Raw genomic sequence first — 14,389 nt, 5'->3', positions numbered from 1 at the left:
CAGCTTCAGGACCAGGGATACTTGCAGAAGGTACAGGGAGAGAGGGAGAGAGCACAAGGTTGGTGATATTCATTGTTGGAATATAATGTGAGGGGGGAGGAGAGGAAGAGAGGGGAAGGGATGGGAGGGTTAGGGTAGGAGAGTTCAGTGCACTGATGGTCCTCGGGCAGTCTAGGCCTATAGCAGCATAACTAAGGGATGGTTCAGGGTTACCTTCCTTTCATCCTTGTCTACCTCCTCCTACTTTTCCTTACCTGCTTATGTACAGTACATTGTCCTACCCAGTCTACCAAGCTTTTTTCATCTTTCCCAAGTATTTCATTCCCTTCTTTTTATCTCCTCACCTTATCATTCAGCCCTTCTCTTTTTTGGTTTTCTCACCATTCTACTTTCTTTAATATTTTCTTACCTTCATTCTCACCTTTTCCACCTGTAATTGTGTCCTTCCAGTACTGCATTTTTGTCCAGATTTCTTCTTCTATTTTCACCCCTCCTCCTCCTCCTCCTTAGGCCTCTTTTTGGTCTCCTCCCTCCCTGCTTCCAGCCTTCCACTTCCTTCTTTTCTTATCTCTCTCATCCATTAATTTCCAATTCTCCCCCTCTTTTCTCTAGCTGAATGTGCTTGTCATCCGAAATCGCTCTCATTCCTTTCCTCTCTCTCCTCCTCATCTTCCTCCACTGCTTCATCAGACTCACACTCTCTCTTTAAATTTGTAACTATTGGTTTTTCATTGTTTGTCCCTTAAAATGTTTCTCTTGTATTTGTTCTCTTCTTGAACAGAAGCAGGTAGCATTATAAAACATGATCCCGTCTTGTATCTCTCCCTTCGGCTGTTTGTTAATCCAGATTCATCTGATTCTGTCTCTACTGTGTGTTTCTTTCTTCATTTGTTGTCCTCAACAAAAGGCGTCAGACAGCTTCTCTGTGTCTGGGACAGTGAATGGAGTCAAACGCACACATCTGCTTGAAGGACCTAGAAACTTTGTGGAGACCTGAGCGTTGTGGCCATATGTAGTTACAGTTATAACCTGGGTGATAAAGGCTGCCTTGTAGTAGAGTTGTAATCCATGTTGAACCTGAGATACTTGACTCTGTTTTTGTCTTGGTTCCTCTGATTTGACATGCTGTTTTCATGGAACTGGGAGGTAAAGCTCCTGATTCTTGCAGTTCAATCTTCTGAAGATCTTGGGCGACAAATGGAGTTTGGCCATAAATGCATGCAAAAAAAAAAAACAAATGTATTTATTTTTGTTTCTGTTTTTTTCTGTTTTTCACATTATTGTTTAGTTTTTAATTTACCACCAAAAATAAATATTACCCATAGTGTTTCCTAGTTTGCAATTAACACCATGACTTTTCCCTGTAGCATCACACTCAGGACAAACTTCACACTTTACAGACTGGATGGGTTTTTTATTTAAAGAACTAGCTTCAGCCTAATTGCAAGACTCTAAAAGTAGATGCTGTGCTTGGGGCTCATGTTTTATTCTTTGGAGTTGAACGGCTCTAATGTTTTACTGTTGCACATAATAAGACACAAACAGACAACCATGCTCATTATGCATTCGAGGTGACCTGTTCATTGCCTGAAAGTGGAGGAGAGCAGGTGCTGGCGTCAGAGGGTTGTAACACAAAGCTGCAGTCTCCCTAGTTCCTACAGGAGGATAGATGAATATTAAATATGTGATATATCCTGTTCAATCCCAATTGAACACAATTTCACACCAAGTGGACCATTAATAATTAACGCTTCTATTGTAGACTATTAGCTACTAAATATATTCAGCCTCCCTGACTGCTAAAACATAACATTTATTTCACAGTAAACCTTCATACTGCAAGACCAGACTATGACAACACATCTCTTCAAATAAATGGAAAATGAAAATCTTCTATAAAATGTCACACTGTTGATCCTGCATTTAAATCAGCTCTTAGATCAGCTGAGTGTTCAGTGTTTCCCATCATGCCCTGAGGTTTTGCAGTTGGTGAAGAACAACTGCCTGTTTCCAGAAACAGCAGCTGGTTGTTCCCTATGTTTGTATGGTCTTTGTTGACTTAGAGCTGTTTAATTTAGATTTACTCATTTGTAACATTAAATCAAGAATATTTGGGCAAGCAGTATACCCCTGGACTTCTCTCTGTGTGTTCAGGGAGCAGGAACTGAAAGTGTGCCAGGCCCGGAGGAGTCTGGAAGAGGCGCTGATGGCTGATGGTTTGGCACGGGCCACCGAAAACACCCGAGAGCTGCTGGAGGGGAAAACTGCCTGAAGACACACAGGTGAGACAGGTGGGCTGTTTTAGCCATGCCTATGGTTATAATAGCTAGCAAAAAGAAAAATACTCATATTTCAAACAGAGCTTTGCTTCTTGGGTTGCTCAGCAGTTTGTCTAACTAGACCAGACAGGTGTTCTCCAACATTTGTGCATTTCCTTTTGTTTATATTTGTTCACATTTATTTGTTTTGACAAAGTCAACAGAATAGAAGAAATGAGGACCAGACATGTTCACGACTGCTTCTTATATCTGCAGATACAATTGGAGTAGTAGTTATCATTAGCCAGTTGTCATGGCAACACAACCTGCTTTCAGGCAGATGAGATGAGGTGAACATCAGTCAGAGAATGAATAGGAGAAAAGGAGATGAAAGATCTGAAGGGATGGCTTAAAAAGTCTGCACACATCATGATGAAATGCATGTGAGAAACACAAGTGATGTAGTTGATTTATTAATAACACTGTCATCTCAGTTGAGTGACAACAAAACACAACACCACACATCTCCTGCCAGGGGCGAACAAGCATTGATTCAGGCTGGAAATTTGACGTCATCTCAGGTCACTCTGTAACTGCGAACGATAATGGTGGACACGCAGATGGACGGTTGCTATGCACTATGGTTGCTATGTGCATCGCCTGCAGAAGTAGTGATGTCTTTTTTGGCACCACGGTGAGAGTGAAAGTTACGCTTGATGTGAGGATGCTGAGAGTCCATCAACTTGTCCTGCTTCTGTGTTATTGCTGGTCAAGTTGACTGTCCACGACAAGACAAACGACCCACAGCCCACAGGGAAGTGTCCCAGTGCTGTTGATGGTTTGTCCAACACCATCACAGCATAGACAGCAGCTTTCTGCCTAGACAGATTTGGCACCAGGAATACTTGAAGCAGAGTGATAGTGTTTAGTTTGTTTTTGTAAAGTACATGAACAAGGTTAATTTACATTTCACTTGTGCAAGAAATGACATTTTCCATTTTTATATCAGCTGCCTGTGCAGTGACATTTTCACAGCTGAGCAACAGACATTAAGGTCACAAAACTACTGAACTAATAAGCCACAGAACTACTACAATGCTTTGCTGTTCAAGTAGTAAAGCACATAACTACTTAAGTGCTTAAAGTACACTAGTAAAGTACTGAACTGCTGTTTGTGCCTAACAAAAAAAAATCAAACTAAGAAAAACTGTTTAAAGCTACTGATGTGCTGATGTGATTCTTTGCATCTGATTGAAATTCAGCCACGCAGCAGACTTAACAGGCTCTGTGTGTGTGTGTGTGTGTGTGTGTGTGTGTGTGTGTGTGTGCGTGCGCGTGCGTGTGTAAGATTAATGGGCTGTGAGCTTGTGTGTGTTAATGGTTCATGTGATATTGTCTGTGTGTTTGCAGCATTACTGTTTGTTTGGGTATTGGTTATCACTCTGCAGAGCCCCTAAACAAAGATTAAAAAACACTTTCTTTCAGACGTTCACGTATTCATCCGTTATCTTTCTATTTCTCAGCTGCTTATCAAGGTCAGGGTCACCGTGGTGACAGGTTATCACAGTAGACCAGAGACTACTTTGAGTGTGACAAGGTTGGCTGCAGAGTTTTAGTTCTGAGGTGTTTTTTTTCATAGTGGCAGCTCAGAAAAAGGAAAGACCCTATGAGTGCAGCCTAGATTGCTTTAACTTAATTCAAATTAAATCCAGCTCTTTCCTGTAACATGACTTAACCAAGTACAGTTTTTCCTGAACGTGCTGCTAGAACAACTCTCATGAACTGTAATTGTAATATTTGTGGTAATTTTATGTAGTGTTTTATAACTGTAAGCCACAAAAGCTGTCAAAGGCATAGCATGCTCATAGCACAATGTGAAGGAATAAGGTGTTTTCGCTTCATTATGTGAGATTACACCAAAGGTCAGACAGTCCCGTCTTGGAAAACTCTACCATGAAATACAGAGTCAGGATACTGCCATCCCTATTATTTAGAAATGAGTAGTGTATACAGCTAGTTATCATTCTGTATTTGAATAATTACAGCACTGGACCTTTCCAAATCTCTGAACATGTCAAATGTATCGATTCAAAGATCTGGGACCAAGCTATGCTTAGAACTATTACACACCACAAGCTACTGGCCATGCCAGGCCAAGCAAGGCCCCAGTCAGACCTGTAAAGATGCAACCTGCAAAACATGAGGCACTGCCATCTTTGTTGAAGCCTACAGTGTAAAAAGCTTGCTGCATCTTTTCTATTGTTACTAGGCAACCACCAACACTGCTTAGCATGACTGCTATTTAAACATCTGTTTAACATTTAGAGAAATTACATTTATTTTAGCGTCTACATAAAAAAGGACAGGCGGTAGGCACTTGTTTTGACTGTGATTGAGGGTGAGAGGCTGTTCTCAAACACACTGGACACAGATAAACGCAGATCCATGAGGACCAATCTCCTAGATGATGGTTGCTTCAAGGCTAATTTTATGATGAGATGGTGACAGCTTGACAATCTGCTCTCAGTCTCATCCAGTATCAGTGAATTTCACATCATCATCATTTCAATTCATCTGATTGGACTATGGGGAAAAAAAACAAACAAATTGTCTGCTTTTCTGCCCCGAGTTGAAGTTTTTCCAACTGGAGGGCTTCCGGGAGCTTCTGCAAACAATGATGGGTGTGTAGAACGGAAAAAGCCTGAGGTGTTTAACAACACATTGAAAAAAATGAAATCTATTAAAAATAAAGTCTATTAAAACGTGCTCTGTCTGATCAGGGCCTAAAGCTGTAACAGCAGAACCCCTTAGTGTACTGAATTAAGCAATAGTGTCTATTACTGCTTATGAATTCAACTTTTTGTTTCAAAGATGTTTCTTCTTTCAGGGAGTACGTACTCTTGCTTTAATGACCTGCTCTAGTCTGCCTCTTAAAATACCTCGATTTGGTTTTTGATAAGCTTACATCACCGTCTTTAGGCTCTGCATCTTAATAAAAGTAAGGTCATACCAGTGATCTTTCCTGTAGTGTCACCACCAGGATGAACTTTCATTTTAGTTCCATGAACAGTAGGACTCTGAGGACATCAATATCCTCAGCATCTTGTTTGCTCTGTCAACACTCATATACTCATATTTCTTTCACAAGTGTTGCTGTAGTGGTTTGTCATGATATATCTGCTGTTGATAGAAACTGCAATATCGTCTGTGTGTATTGTCAGATGAATGGTGTGGTTGTCTCTGCTCTATAATGCCAACAGACGAGGCGTTCTTTTTTTTTTTTTTTTCTTTTTTTAAGCACATTTGTTTTCTGTGGAGGGAAACTCCATTAATGCAGATTTATGCAGATTGGCTGGATGGAAGTCATTTGGGCAAAAAGAGCCGCTGAGAGTCGAGGAGTGATTACTAATGGGTTTTTATAGCTAGACCAGAGAGAGAGAGGGCAGCGGCCAGAGAGTGTGTGTGTGTGTGTGTGTGTGTGTGTGTGTGTGTGTGTGTGTGTGTGCGTGCGTGTGTGTGTGTGTGCGTGCGTGCGTGCGTGCGTGTGTCTCCTGGGTTGCTTTCTAGCTGTTAAATCTGTGCAGAAATCTCATCCTGTGACTCTTGCTGATTTATTTATGTTGGTTTTTGGGGCTGAGCTGGTTTCTTCTTCTGTTGACTCTGTGACTCTTTGCTCAGCTCTTTCTGGGAAATATGGTACAGTAGATGTCAGCAACACCCTGATTTTAAATTTATTCTACACTACAGGTTAGAGTTCAGGCATGTTCAATGTTGCCAGATTTTACTGTCATGCTTTTCACATTGTTGATGCACAATTACATGCACAATTAATAATCATTAATAATGACAAAATTACATCTCTGCATTGATATTTATTGGCCAAAATATACACAAGATTAATATGTACACCACTGCAAATAGTTTTAGGCACAAATGTTTAGATTCTTGTTATATTCTTATCCGCCACACAGCAGCATCACAGAGACATCTGATCAGTTTCAAATTCATTCTGCAGCATGGCAACGAGCCCAAACATACAGCCAGAGTCATAAAGAACTATTTTCAGAAACAAGAACAAGTCCAGCAAAAGATGGTCTGCCCTCCAAAAATGACTTTATGTAAACATCATCAAGGTACATGTGTGATTACATGAGGAGACAGAGGACACTGGGTGAGTGTAGGCTACACCCTGGACAGGTGTCCGACATGGCTGACAGTTTGCAACAGCAGACAGCGAATCCAGAGTTGTCAGTTGACCTGCATGTGTGCACCAATGCAGTTGTACTGAGAACATACAAACACTGAAGAGGTCCTGCTCACTGGCAGGTTCAACCTCAGAACCTTCTTTGTCACCACTATTCCACACTGCTGCCCTGCTTTTATCAAACATGAATAGTAAAATGTTGTAGGTCATGTGCCTCAAATTTGTATTCCAGAACAATACTTGAGTAAATTGAGTAACTCCTGTTCAGGCATGTTCAATGTTGCCAGATTTTACTGTCATGCAGTAGCAGTCAGGTTCTTGACCCTGTCCTCTCATGACAGGGTTGTCCTGCTTTTAGCAATCGCACCATGAACAGGTCAAAATGTATGATTTATGACGAAGTCCAAAGTGGTCATGTCTCTATCAACCTAAGCTATAATTTGTGTGAAAATTATATACATTACATTATATCAGCATCAGCATTGTTATTGTGAGCAGATTAGCGTGTGGATGTTAGCATTTAGCTGAAAAGAAGTGTTGCTTTCCTATAAATATGTCAGCACCTACAGTAGGCATCAGGAAACACTATCAATAAAGGCTTTGTTACATTCTGTGACTGAATATACAGTGGTGTGAAAAAGTGTTGGCCCGCTTCCTGATTTCTTTGTCACACTTTAATGTTTCAAATCATCAAACAAATTTAAATATTAGTCAAAAATAACACAAGTAAACACATCATACAGTTTTTAAATGAAGGCTTTTATTATTAAGGGAAAACAAAATCCAAAACTACATGGCCCTGTGTGAAGAAGTGTTTGCCCCCCCTGTTAAAACATAAAATTCCTCTAGCCACACCCAGGCCTGATTACTGCCACACCTGTTCGCAATCAAGAAATCACTTAAATAGGACCTGCCTGACGAAGTGAAGTAAATCAAAAGATCCTCAAAAGCTAGACATCATGCCGAGATCCAAAGAAATTCAAAAACAAATGAGAAAGAAAGTAACTGAGATCAATCAGTATGGAAAAGGTTATAAAGCCATTTTTAAAGCTTTGGGACTGCAGTGAACCACAGTGAGAGCCATTATCTACATCTAAATGGCGAAAACATGTAACAGTGGAGAACCTTCCCAGGAGTGGCTGGCCGACCAAAATTACCCCAAGACCTCAGCGATGACTCATCCAAGAGGTCACAAAGACCCCACAACAACATCCAAGGAACTACAGGCCCCAAAGAACTGCAGGCCTCACTTGCCTCAGTTAAGATAAACACGACTCCACCATAAGAAAGAGACTAGGCAAACATGGTCTGCATGACAGAGTTGCAAGACGAAAACCGCTGCTGAACAAAAAGAACATAAAGGCTCATCTCAGTTTTGCCAGAAAACATCTTGATGATCTCCAAGACTTTTGGGAAAATACTCTGGACTGACGAGACAAAAGTTTAACTTTTTGGAAGGTGTGTGTCCTATTACATCTGGCGTAACACCGCATTACAGAAAAAGAACATCATACCAACAGTAAAATATGGTGGTGGTAGTGTGATGGTCTGGGGCTATTTTGCTGCTTCAGGACCTGGAAGACTTGCTGTGATAAATGGAACCATGATTTCTGCTGTCTATCAAAAAATCCTGAAGGAGAATGTCCGGCCATCTGTTCTTGACCTCAAGCTGAAGCAAACTTGGTTTCTACAGCAGGAAAATAATCCGAAACTATGGGGTAAGGTTGCTGTCAAAAAAGACGTGTGTGTACTAATAAACATTTGTACATATTGGCCTGTGCGTAAATGAATAAAATGTACACAAAAATGTGGTTTTGTAAACTCTCATATGAGTCAAATCATACATAAAATATGTAGTGCCTGTTCATATGTAGTGCCTGAGAATACGATTCCAAAAAACAAAAAAAATAAAATAAAATAGTAATAATAATACAAAATGCACGCTTGGGGTTTCTCCTGTATGAATACGAATTGATAACCGTGACTTTACTGTCAAAAATACGTCACAGACTCGCAGGCATTATGTATCAAGCAGAAGATACATCAATTTCACAAACTGTGCATGCGTTCGTACTGTGTTTGACTTGGAGGCGGCAAGATTGGGAGACGAGGAGAGTGCAACAGAGACGGAACGAAATCAGGTAAATAGATTATGTATCTCACATTGAGTTGTAATATAATTTTCTTACTATGTTTGTGTACATTTTATTCATTTATGCACAACCTTAGGCCAATATGTACGTGCACATTTTTTTTGACAGCAACCATATCCCATACAAAACACACCAGCAAGTCCACCTCTCAATGGTTGAAGAAAAACAAAATGAAGACTTTGTCAAAGTCCTGACCTGAATCCAATTGACATGCTGTGTCATGACCTTAAAAAGGCGTTTCATACTCGAAAACCCTCCAATGTGGCTGAATTACAACAATTCTGCAAAGATGAGTGGGCCAAAATTCCTCCACCGGGCTGTAACAGACTCATTACAACGCTTGATTGCAGTTGTTGCTGCTAAGGGTTAAATCCGGTTATTTTCTGGATTTTGTTTTCCCTTAATAATAAAAACCATCATTTAAAAACTGCATGATGTGTTTACTTGTGTTATCTTTGACTAATATTTATATTTGTTTGATGATCTGAAACAAAGTGTGACAAACATGCAAAAAAAAAAGAAATCAGGAAGGGGGCCAACACTTTTTCACATAACTGTAGGTTCTCTCCTCCCTTTAGCTCACACTCTGTTTTTATACGTTTGGCTTACACACAGAGATGAAACTGATATCCTTCGTCACTTCTGATTGCAGGGACCCCACAAAAGAAGAGGATTTCACTAAATGCTGAACTCTTCCTTTAAATGTGCAGACTGGGGTTCATATCTGATTGAGACTAGAGATTCACACTGCTGACTGAGACAAGACTGTGACCATTTGATAAGGACAGACAAACTCACTAGCCTGTGAGTGTGTGTGTGTGTGTGTGTGTGTGTGTGTGTGTGTGTGTGTGTGTGCGATTATTAGCTCTGTATCTTCTAATTTCCAGAGGAGCTGATTCAGATTCTTGCAGCATTTTTTGGCTGCTTGTAATTAGTGGATGTTGAGAGACAGAATTATCTGCTTCAAAGTCATTCACAAGGCTGATAACTGCTGTGTGTGTGTGTGAACGTCAATTAGCTGAATAGTCTTGATTAAGCAATGGATTATCAGGACTTTCTAATTATTAGGGAGTAATTAAGACTGAGCCATGAATTATTAGACTGAAACATGAAAATACTGAAACACTGAAGGGAAAAAGCATTTGGGTACAGGCACATTACCACACTAAAACAAAGCACACAGACAGTGGAACAAAGAGTTCAGTATAGAAGTCTGTTCAGTGGATTAAGCAACAGCTGCAAAAAAAATCCCTGCCCTCTCGTTTTAAAGACTTACCTATGTGTAGATACCATCCATAGAATCATAAGTAGCGAGCTGTTTGATCTTACACTCTTTATGAGTGTGTCATAGTGTTAGTTCTCTCTTTCCGGGTTTGGACTTTTATTTTGGTGTCTAGTATCCTTTTGTGCCTAGCAGTCTTATGTTTCTAGGTAACTTTATGTTTGTTGTATTGGTTTCACTTGTGTTAAATTGGTCTTTTGTTCGTAACGTATATATACCTCTTCTGTTCCTTTGCTCTTTGTTGGAGCATTAACGTAACGTGAGTCAAAATCAGAATCAGAATGTGCTTTATTGCCAAGTGTGTGTGAGTGGGTGCACATACAAGGAATTTGTTTTGGTACGGGGGGTACTCCAGTGTAAACAGACATAAATACAATGGTGGTGTATGTGTTTGAGTTTGTGCTGCCTGTCCACGCTGAGTGGCGCTTTGTTCCAGGACATAGAGTGTGTGTTTGTGCCTGAAACTGGTGGATCCAGGTAAATTAATCAATGAATCAATCAAGAACTTTATTTGTCCCCTAGGGGCAATTCAAGAAAATAAAGAACTGTGTGTGTCTTGCATTTGGGTCTCTCTTCAACCTAATCAGACACATTGACAGAGGTCATGCTACAGATTGTGGTCCTATGGTATTCTCTGCAAAATCAGTACTGTACTCATGAGAGCCAATTGCACCTGTCTGAAATTATCAACCTCTGACATAAAATGTGCTAATTCTGGCATATTTTGATTAAATTAATTAGAAAACAGGTGATAAAGTTTTCAAGCTATTTCATGGTAAATATTTAGAATTATGCACTACTCACAAAAGTTAGGGATATTTGGCTTTTGGATGAAATTTCAGAATGCACCTAAAATGCACTTAATTTGACCTTCTCTAAACCTTTGAATGCGCATGTCCAAGTGTTCAGTGTTTCAGTAGTTATTGCATAAGATGCTGTTTTCTAACAAGGTGATTAACCGCAAAAATCACAGCAAGTGTCCGATATGAATCGATCACTAAATGTTCTGGTTCAATAACAGTTTGTATTTAAAAAGGCCTCTTCATCATCTTGTTCACATTTTGACATCATGAGACCAAGACGGCACCTAACAATTGACCAACAGTACCTGACCATTGTGAGGCTTCAAACAGGATGTTCTCAGAAGGAAGTTGCCACTCAGCTTAGAGTGTCATCAGCAGGTTGCAGCACAGAAAGGCATAGAAGTGGATGCCCTTTGGCCATGTCCGATGCTGATGACCACTTCTTTGTGAACGTTGCCCTGCGGAAACGGATGATGAATGCCATGTCAGCTCCAGGTACATTTAAGGAAAGTGAGAGGCACCCAAGTGTCACGTCAGATCATTTGAAACCACGCAGACCATGCTGCTAGACGACCTGCAAGGGTACCTGACTACACCACCAGGCACAGGTGTCATTGTCTTGCATGGGCCAGGGAGCATTTGTGCAGGACGCAGAACCAGTGGGCCTCAGTGTTGTTCTCTGATGAACGTTGATTCACACTGAGCAGAAATGATGGAGAATGCTATGCATCAGCCGCTGTTGTCACCAGACAAGTCTTTGGAGGTGGTGGTGTTACAGTGGTTGCTGTGTCTAGCCAATACAGAACTGCCCTGCACCTTTTGAATGGTACTGTGACAAGCTGATAGTGCCTGAATAACATCCAGTCATTGTGCCCCTGCATGAGCAACACAGGGCTGATTTAATCTTCTTGGACAACAATGCCCATCATTGAGGTTGCATCATCAGGGAACGGCTGCTAGAGGCTATGGTACCTCAAATGAAAGTGAAAGTGAAAGTGACCCATACTCAGAATTTGTGCTCTGCATTTAACCAATTCCAAAGTGCTCACGCACAGCAGTGAACACACACACACACGCATACACCCACACACACACCCGGGGAGCAGTTGGGGGTCTGGTGCCTTGCTCAAGGGTCTCACCTCAGTCGTGGTATTGAAGGTGGACAGGGCGCTGGCTATTCACTCCGTGCCACTGACAGTTCCTGCCTGACCTAAGACTCAAACCTGCAATTTTCAGGTTACACGTCCGATTCCCGATCCATTAGGCCACGACTGCCCCCAAATGGAGTGACCTACACTTTCTCCAGACCTACTGTAAATCCCATTGAAAACAAAGATCTGCTGAGTCATCGTGTAGAGGATCGTAATCCTACACCCCAGAACCTCAATGACCTGAGGGCAGCCTTTCAAGAAGAGTGGAATGTCATGCCTCAGCAGGCAATAAGTCGACTTGTGAACAGCATCAGATGTCGTTGTCATGTAATCAATGTTCAAGGTCACATGACAAGTTATTGAAACACTGACATTTTTTGTTGTGGTATACCCAGGGTGTATACATACAGGTTGAGGAGGATCTTGATCCCCTTCAGTTTGCCTATCAGAAACACATGGGAGTGGAAGATGCGGTGCTGTACATGCTGCAGTGGACATATGCCTATCTGGATGTGTCTGGTTCGTATGTGAGGATTTTGTTTGACTTCTCCAGTGCTTTCAACACTATACGGCTTCCCATACTGAGAGACAAGCTTCTATGTATGGGGGTGGCCACCTCCCTGATGTCATGGATTATGGACTATTTGACATCCAGGCTGCAGTATGTCAGGCTGGGGAGATGTGTTTCTGGGACACTGGGGCTCCACAGGGGACTGTTCTTGCTCCTTTTGTGTTCACGGTCTACACATTGGACTTTATGTATAACTCAGAGTCTTGCCGCATTCAGAAGTATTCTGATGATATATATGGCTGTTGTGGCATGTTTGTGTGGTGGACAGGAGGGGGAGTACAGGGACCTAGTGGAGGCCTTCACTGACTAGAGCAAAAAGAACTATCTTCTCCTGAACACCACCAAGACTAAGGAGCTGATGGTGGATTTTAAGAGATCAAAAGCACCATGCCAGTCAGTCTGCATTGATGGACAGGAGACAGAGACCGTGCAGACCTTCAAGTACCTGGGGGTGGTACTGGATGATAAACTGGAGTGGTCTGCCAATGTGGATGCAGTGTAGAGGAAAGGGCAGAGCCACCTCTTCTTCTTGAGATGGCTCGGTTTGTACAATGTCTGCAGTGACATGCTGTGCATGTTCTACCACACTGTCATCGCAAGTACACTGTTCTATGCTGCTGTCTGTTGGGGGAGTGGCATTACAGACAGGAGCTGTAGGCGCCTGGACAAACTGGTGAAAAAAGCCAGGTCTGTGCTAGGCAGAGGGATGGACCCTCTCAGAACTGTGGTGGAGCAGTGGTGGAGCAGCAGATATGGTGGAGCAGCAGATATGGAGGAAGCTGCTTTCTATATTGAACAATAATAAACATCCCCTACATGATATCCTGACTAAACAGAGTAGTAGCTGCAGTGGGAGGCTCATCTCACTGTGCTGCAGAACTGAGAGGTTGAGGAGATCCTTCCCTCCCCACAGCCATTAGACTTTTTAATAGTAACTGTTGATATGTTATTTATGTTCTTTATGTTATTGACTGGGTGCCTTTATCTGTTTATTGTATTTTATATTTTATAGTGACATTTCTATGTTAAAGTAAATATAAGAGCTGCTGGACAATCTATCTATCTGTCTAATCAATCTATCACTTGTTGTTAGCTTTTATTTCAATAAATTGTTTGAGATGAAGAAATTACCATTGCATACTTCTACTTAAATGCCCTACTTTCATGATATAATATCACTGTAGCATGAACTTTCTACATTTTCCATAAGTTTCACCCAAAAGTTGAATAACTAACTTTTTGTGAGTAGTGTGTATACACAGGCAAGTATATTTGGCTACAAGGGAGGAGAGTGTCTGATGATGCCTCGAAACTTCTCGACAAAGTACAGTAGAAGCTGCACAGCAGTGGGACCAACCCACCCACATGGAATACTGGTGTAGAAAGAAACCACATCTGGGGTTAGCAAATGAGGATGCTAAGGTGTGCATTTTGTTTGGATTCTCAGTAGCATTAAAAAAAGACAGCAAGGCCTTCTTTGGTCTCACATGTTTGAGTACTTCAGTAAGACTGCTCGTGGATGTCACAACAGGTTTTCCCATATTTTAGTCATCTGCTTTGTTTTAGTTTTAGTCGAGTTTTAGTCGAATAAATAGCATAAGATTTTAGTCAACTAAATCCACTGTAGATGTAAACTATATTGGGTTTGATTTCAGTGTAATTTAGTTAAACTATTGTAATATACAAAATTTTCTAAATTAAAATTAAATAAAAACAAGTTTCATTAAATATTTGGAATATGGCCTTTCCATAAAAGACCAAAAATTAGATATACATTCTTCATTCTTTAAAGCAAAAGTGCAACTCCAAAATATTTAAAAGAAAAACTGTATTTAGCAGTAATGCCATTGCATCAAACATGAAACTGACCCATATATCGTTTCTTTGTTTTCTCCCAATCTTCAAGGTCACATGACAAGTTATTGAAACACTGACATTTTTTGTTGTGGTATACCCAGGGTCTATAC

At 41.0% G+C, this 14,389-nt stretch overlaps 1 protein-coding gene across 7 annotated transcripts in view; it reads left to right on the top strand.

The window, feature by feature from the left end:
- Nucleotides 1-14,389, top strand: part of mbd2 (methyl-CpG binding domain protein 2) — a 45,608-nt gene that overhangs the window by 13,810 nt on the left and 17,409 nt on the right. For 4 of the 7 annotated variants that reach the window (XM_026297364.2, XM_026297362.2, XM_026297360.2 and 1 more), the window contains one exon: nucleotides 2,155-2,282. In XM_026297364.2, the coding sequence (XP_026153149.1) occupies nucleotides 2,155-2,272 (118 nt within the window). In that variant the 3' untranslated portion in view covers nucleotides 2,273-2,282. Of the gene's footprint in view, nucleotides 1-2,154; nucleotides 2,292-9,267; nucleotides 9,420-14,389 lie in introns of those variants that run through there. The other 3 variants (XM_026297365.2, XM_026297361.2, XM_026297363.2) reach the window with 2 other exon arrangements.

The sequence above is a fragment of the Mastacembelus armatus genome, chromosome 12 (genome assembly GCF_900324485.2).
Source record: "Mastacembelus armatus chromosome 12, fMasArm1.2, whole genome shotgun sequence".
NCBI classification, from domain to species: domain Eukaryota; kingdom Metazoa; phylum Chordata; class Actinopteri; order Synbranchiformes; family Mastacembelidae; genus Mastacembelus; species Mastacembelus armatus.
The sequence above is the reverse complement of the archived record's forward strand: the minus strand, read 5'-3'. Positions and strand labels throughout refer to the sequence as shown.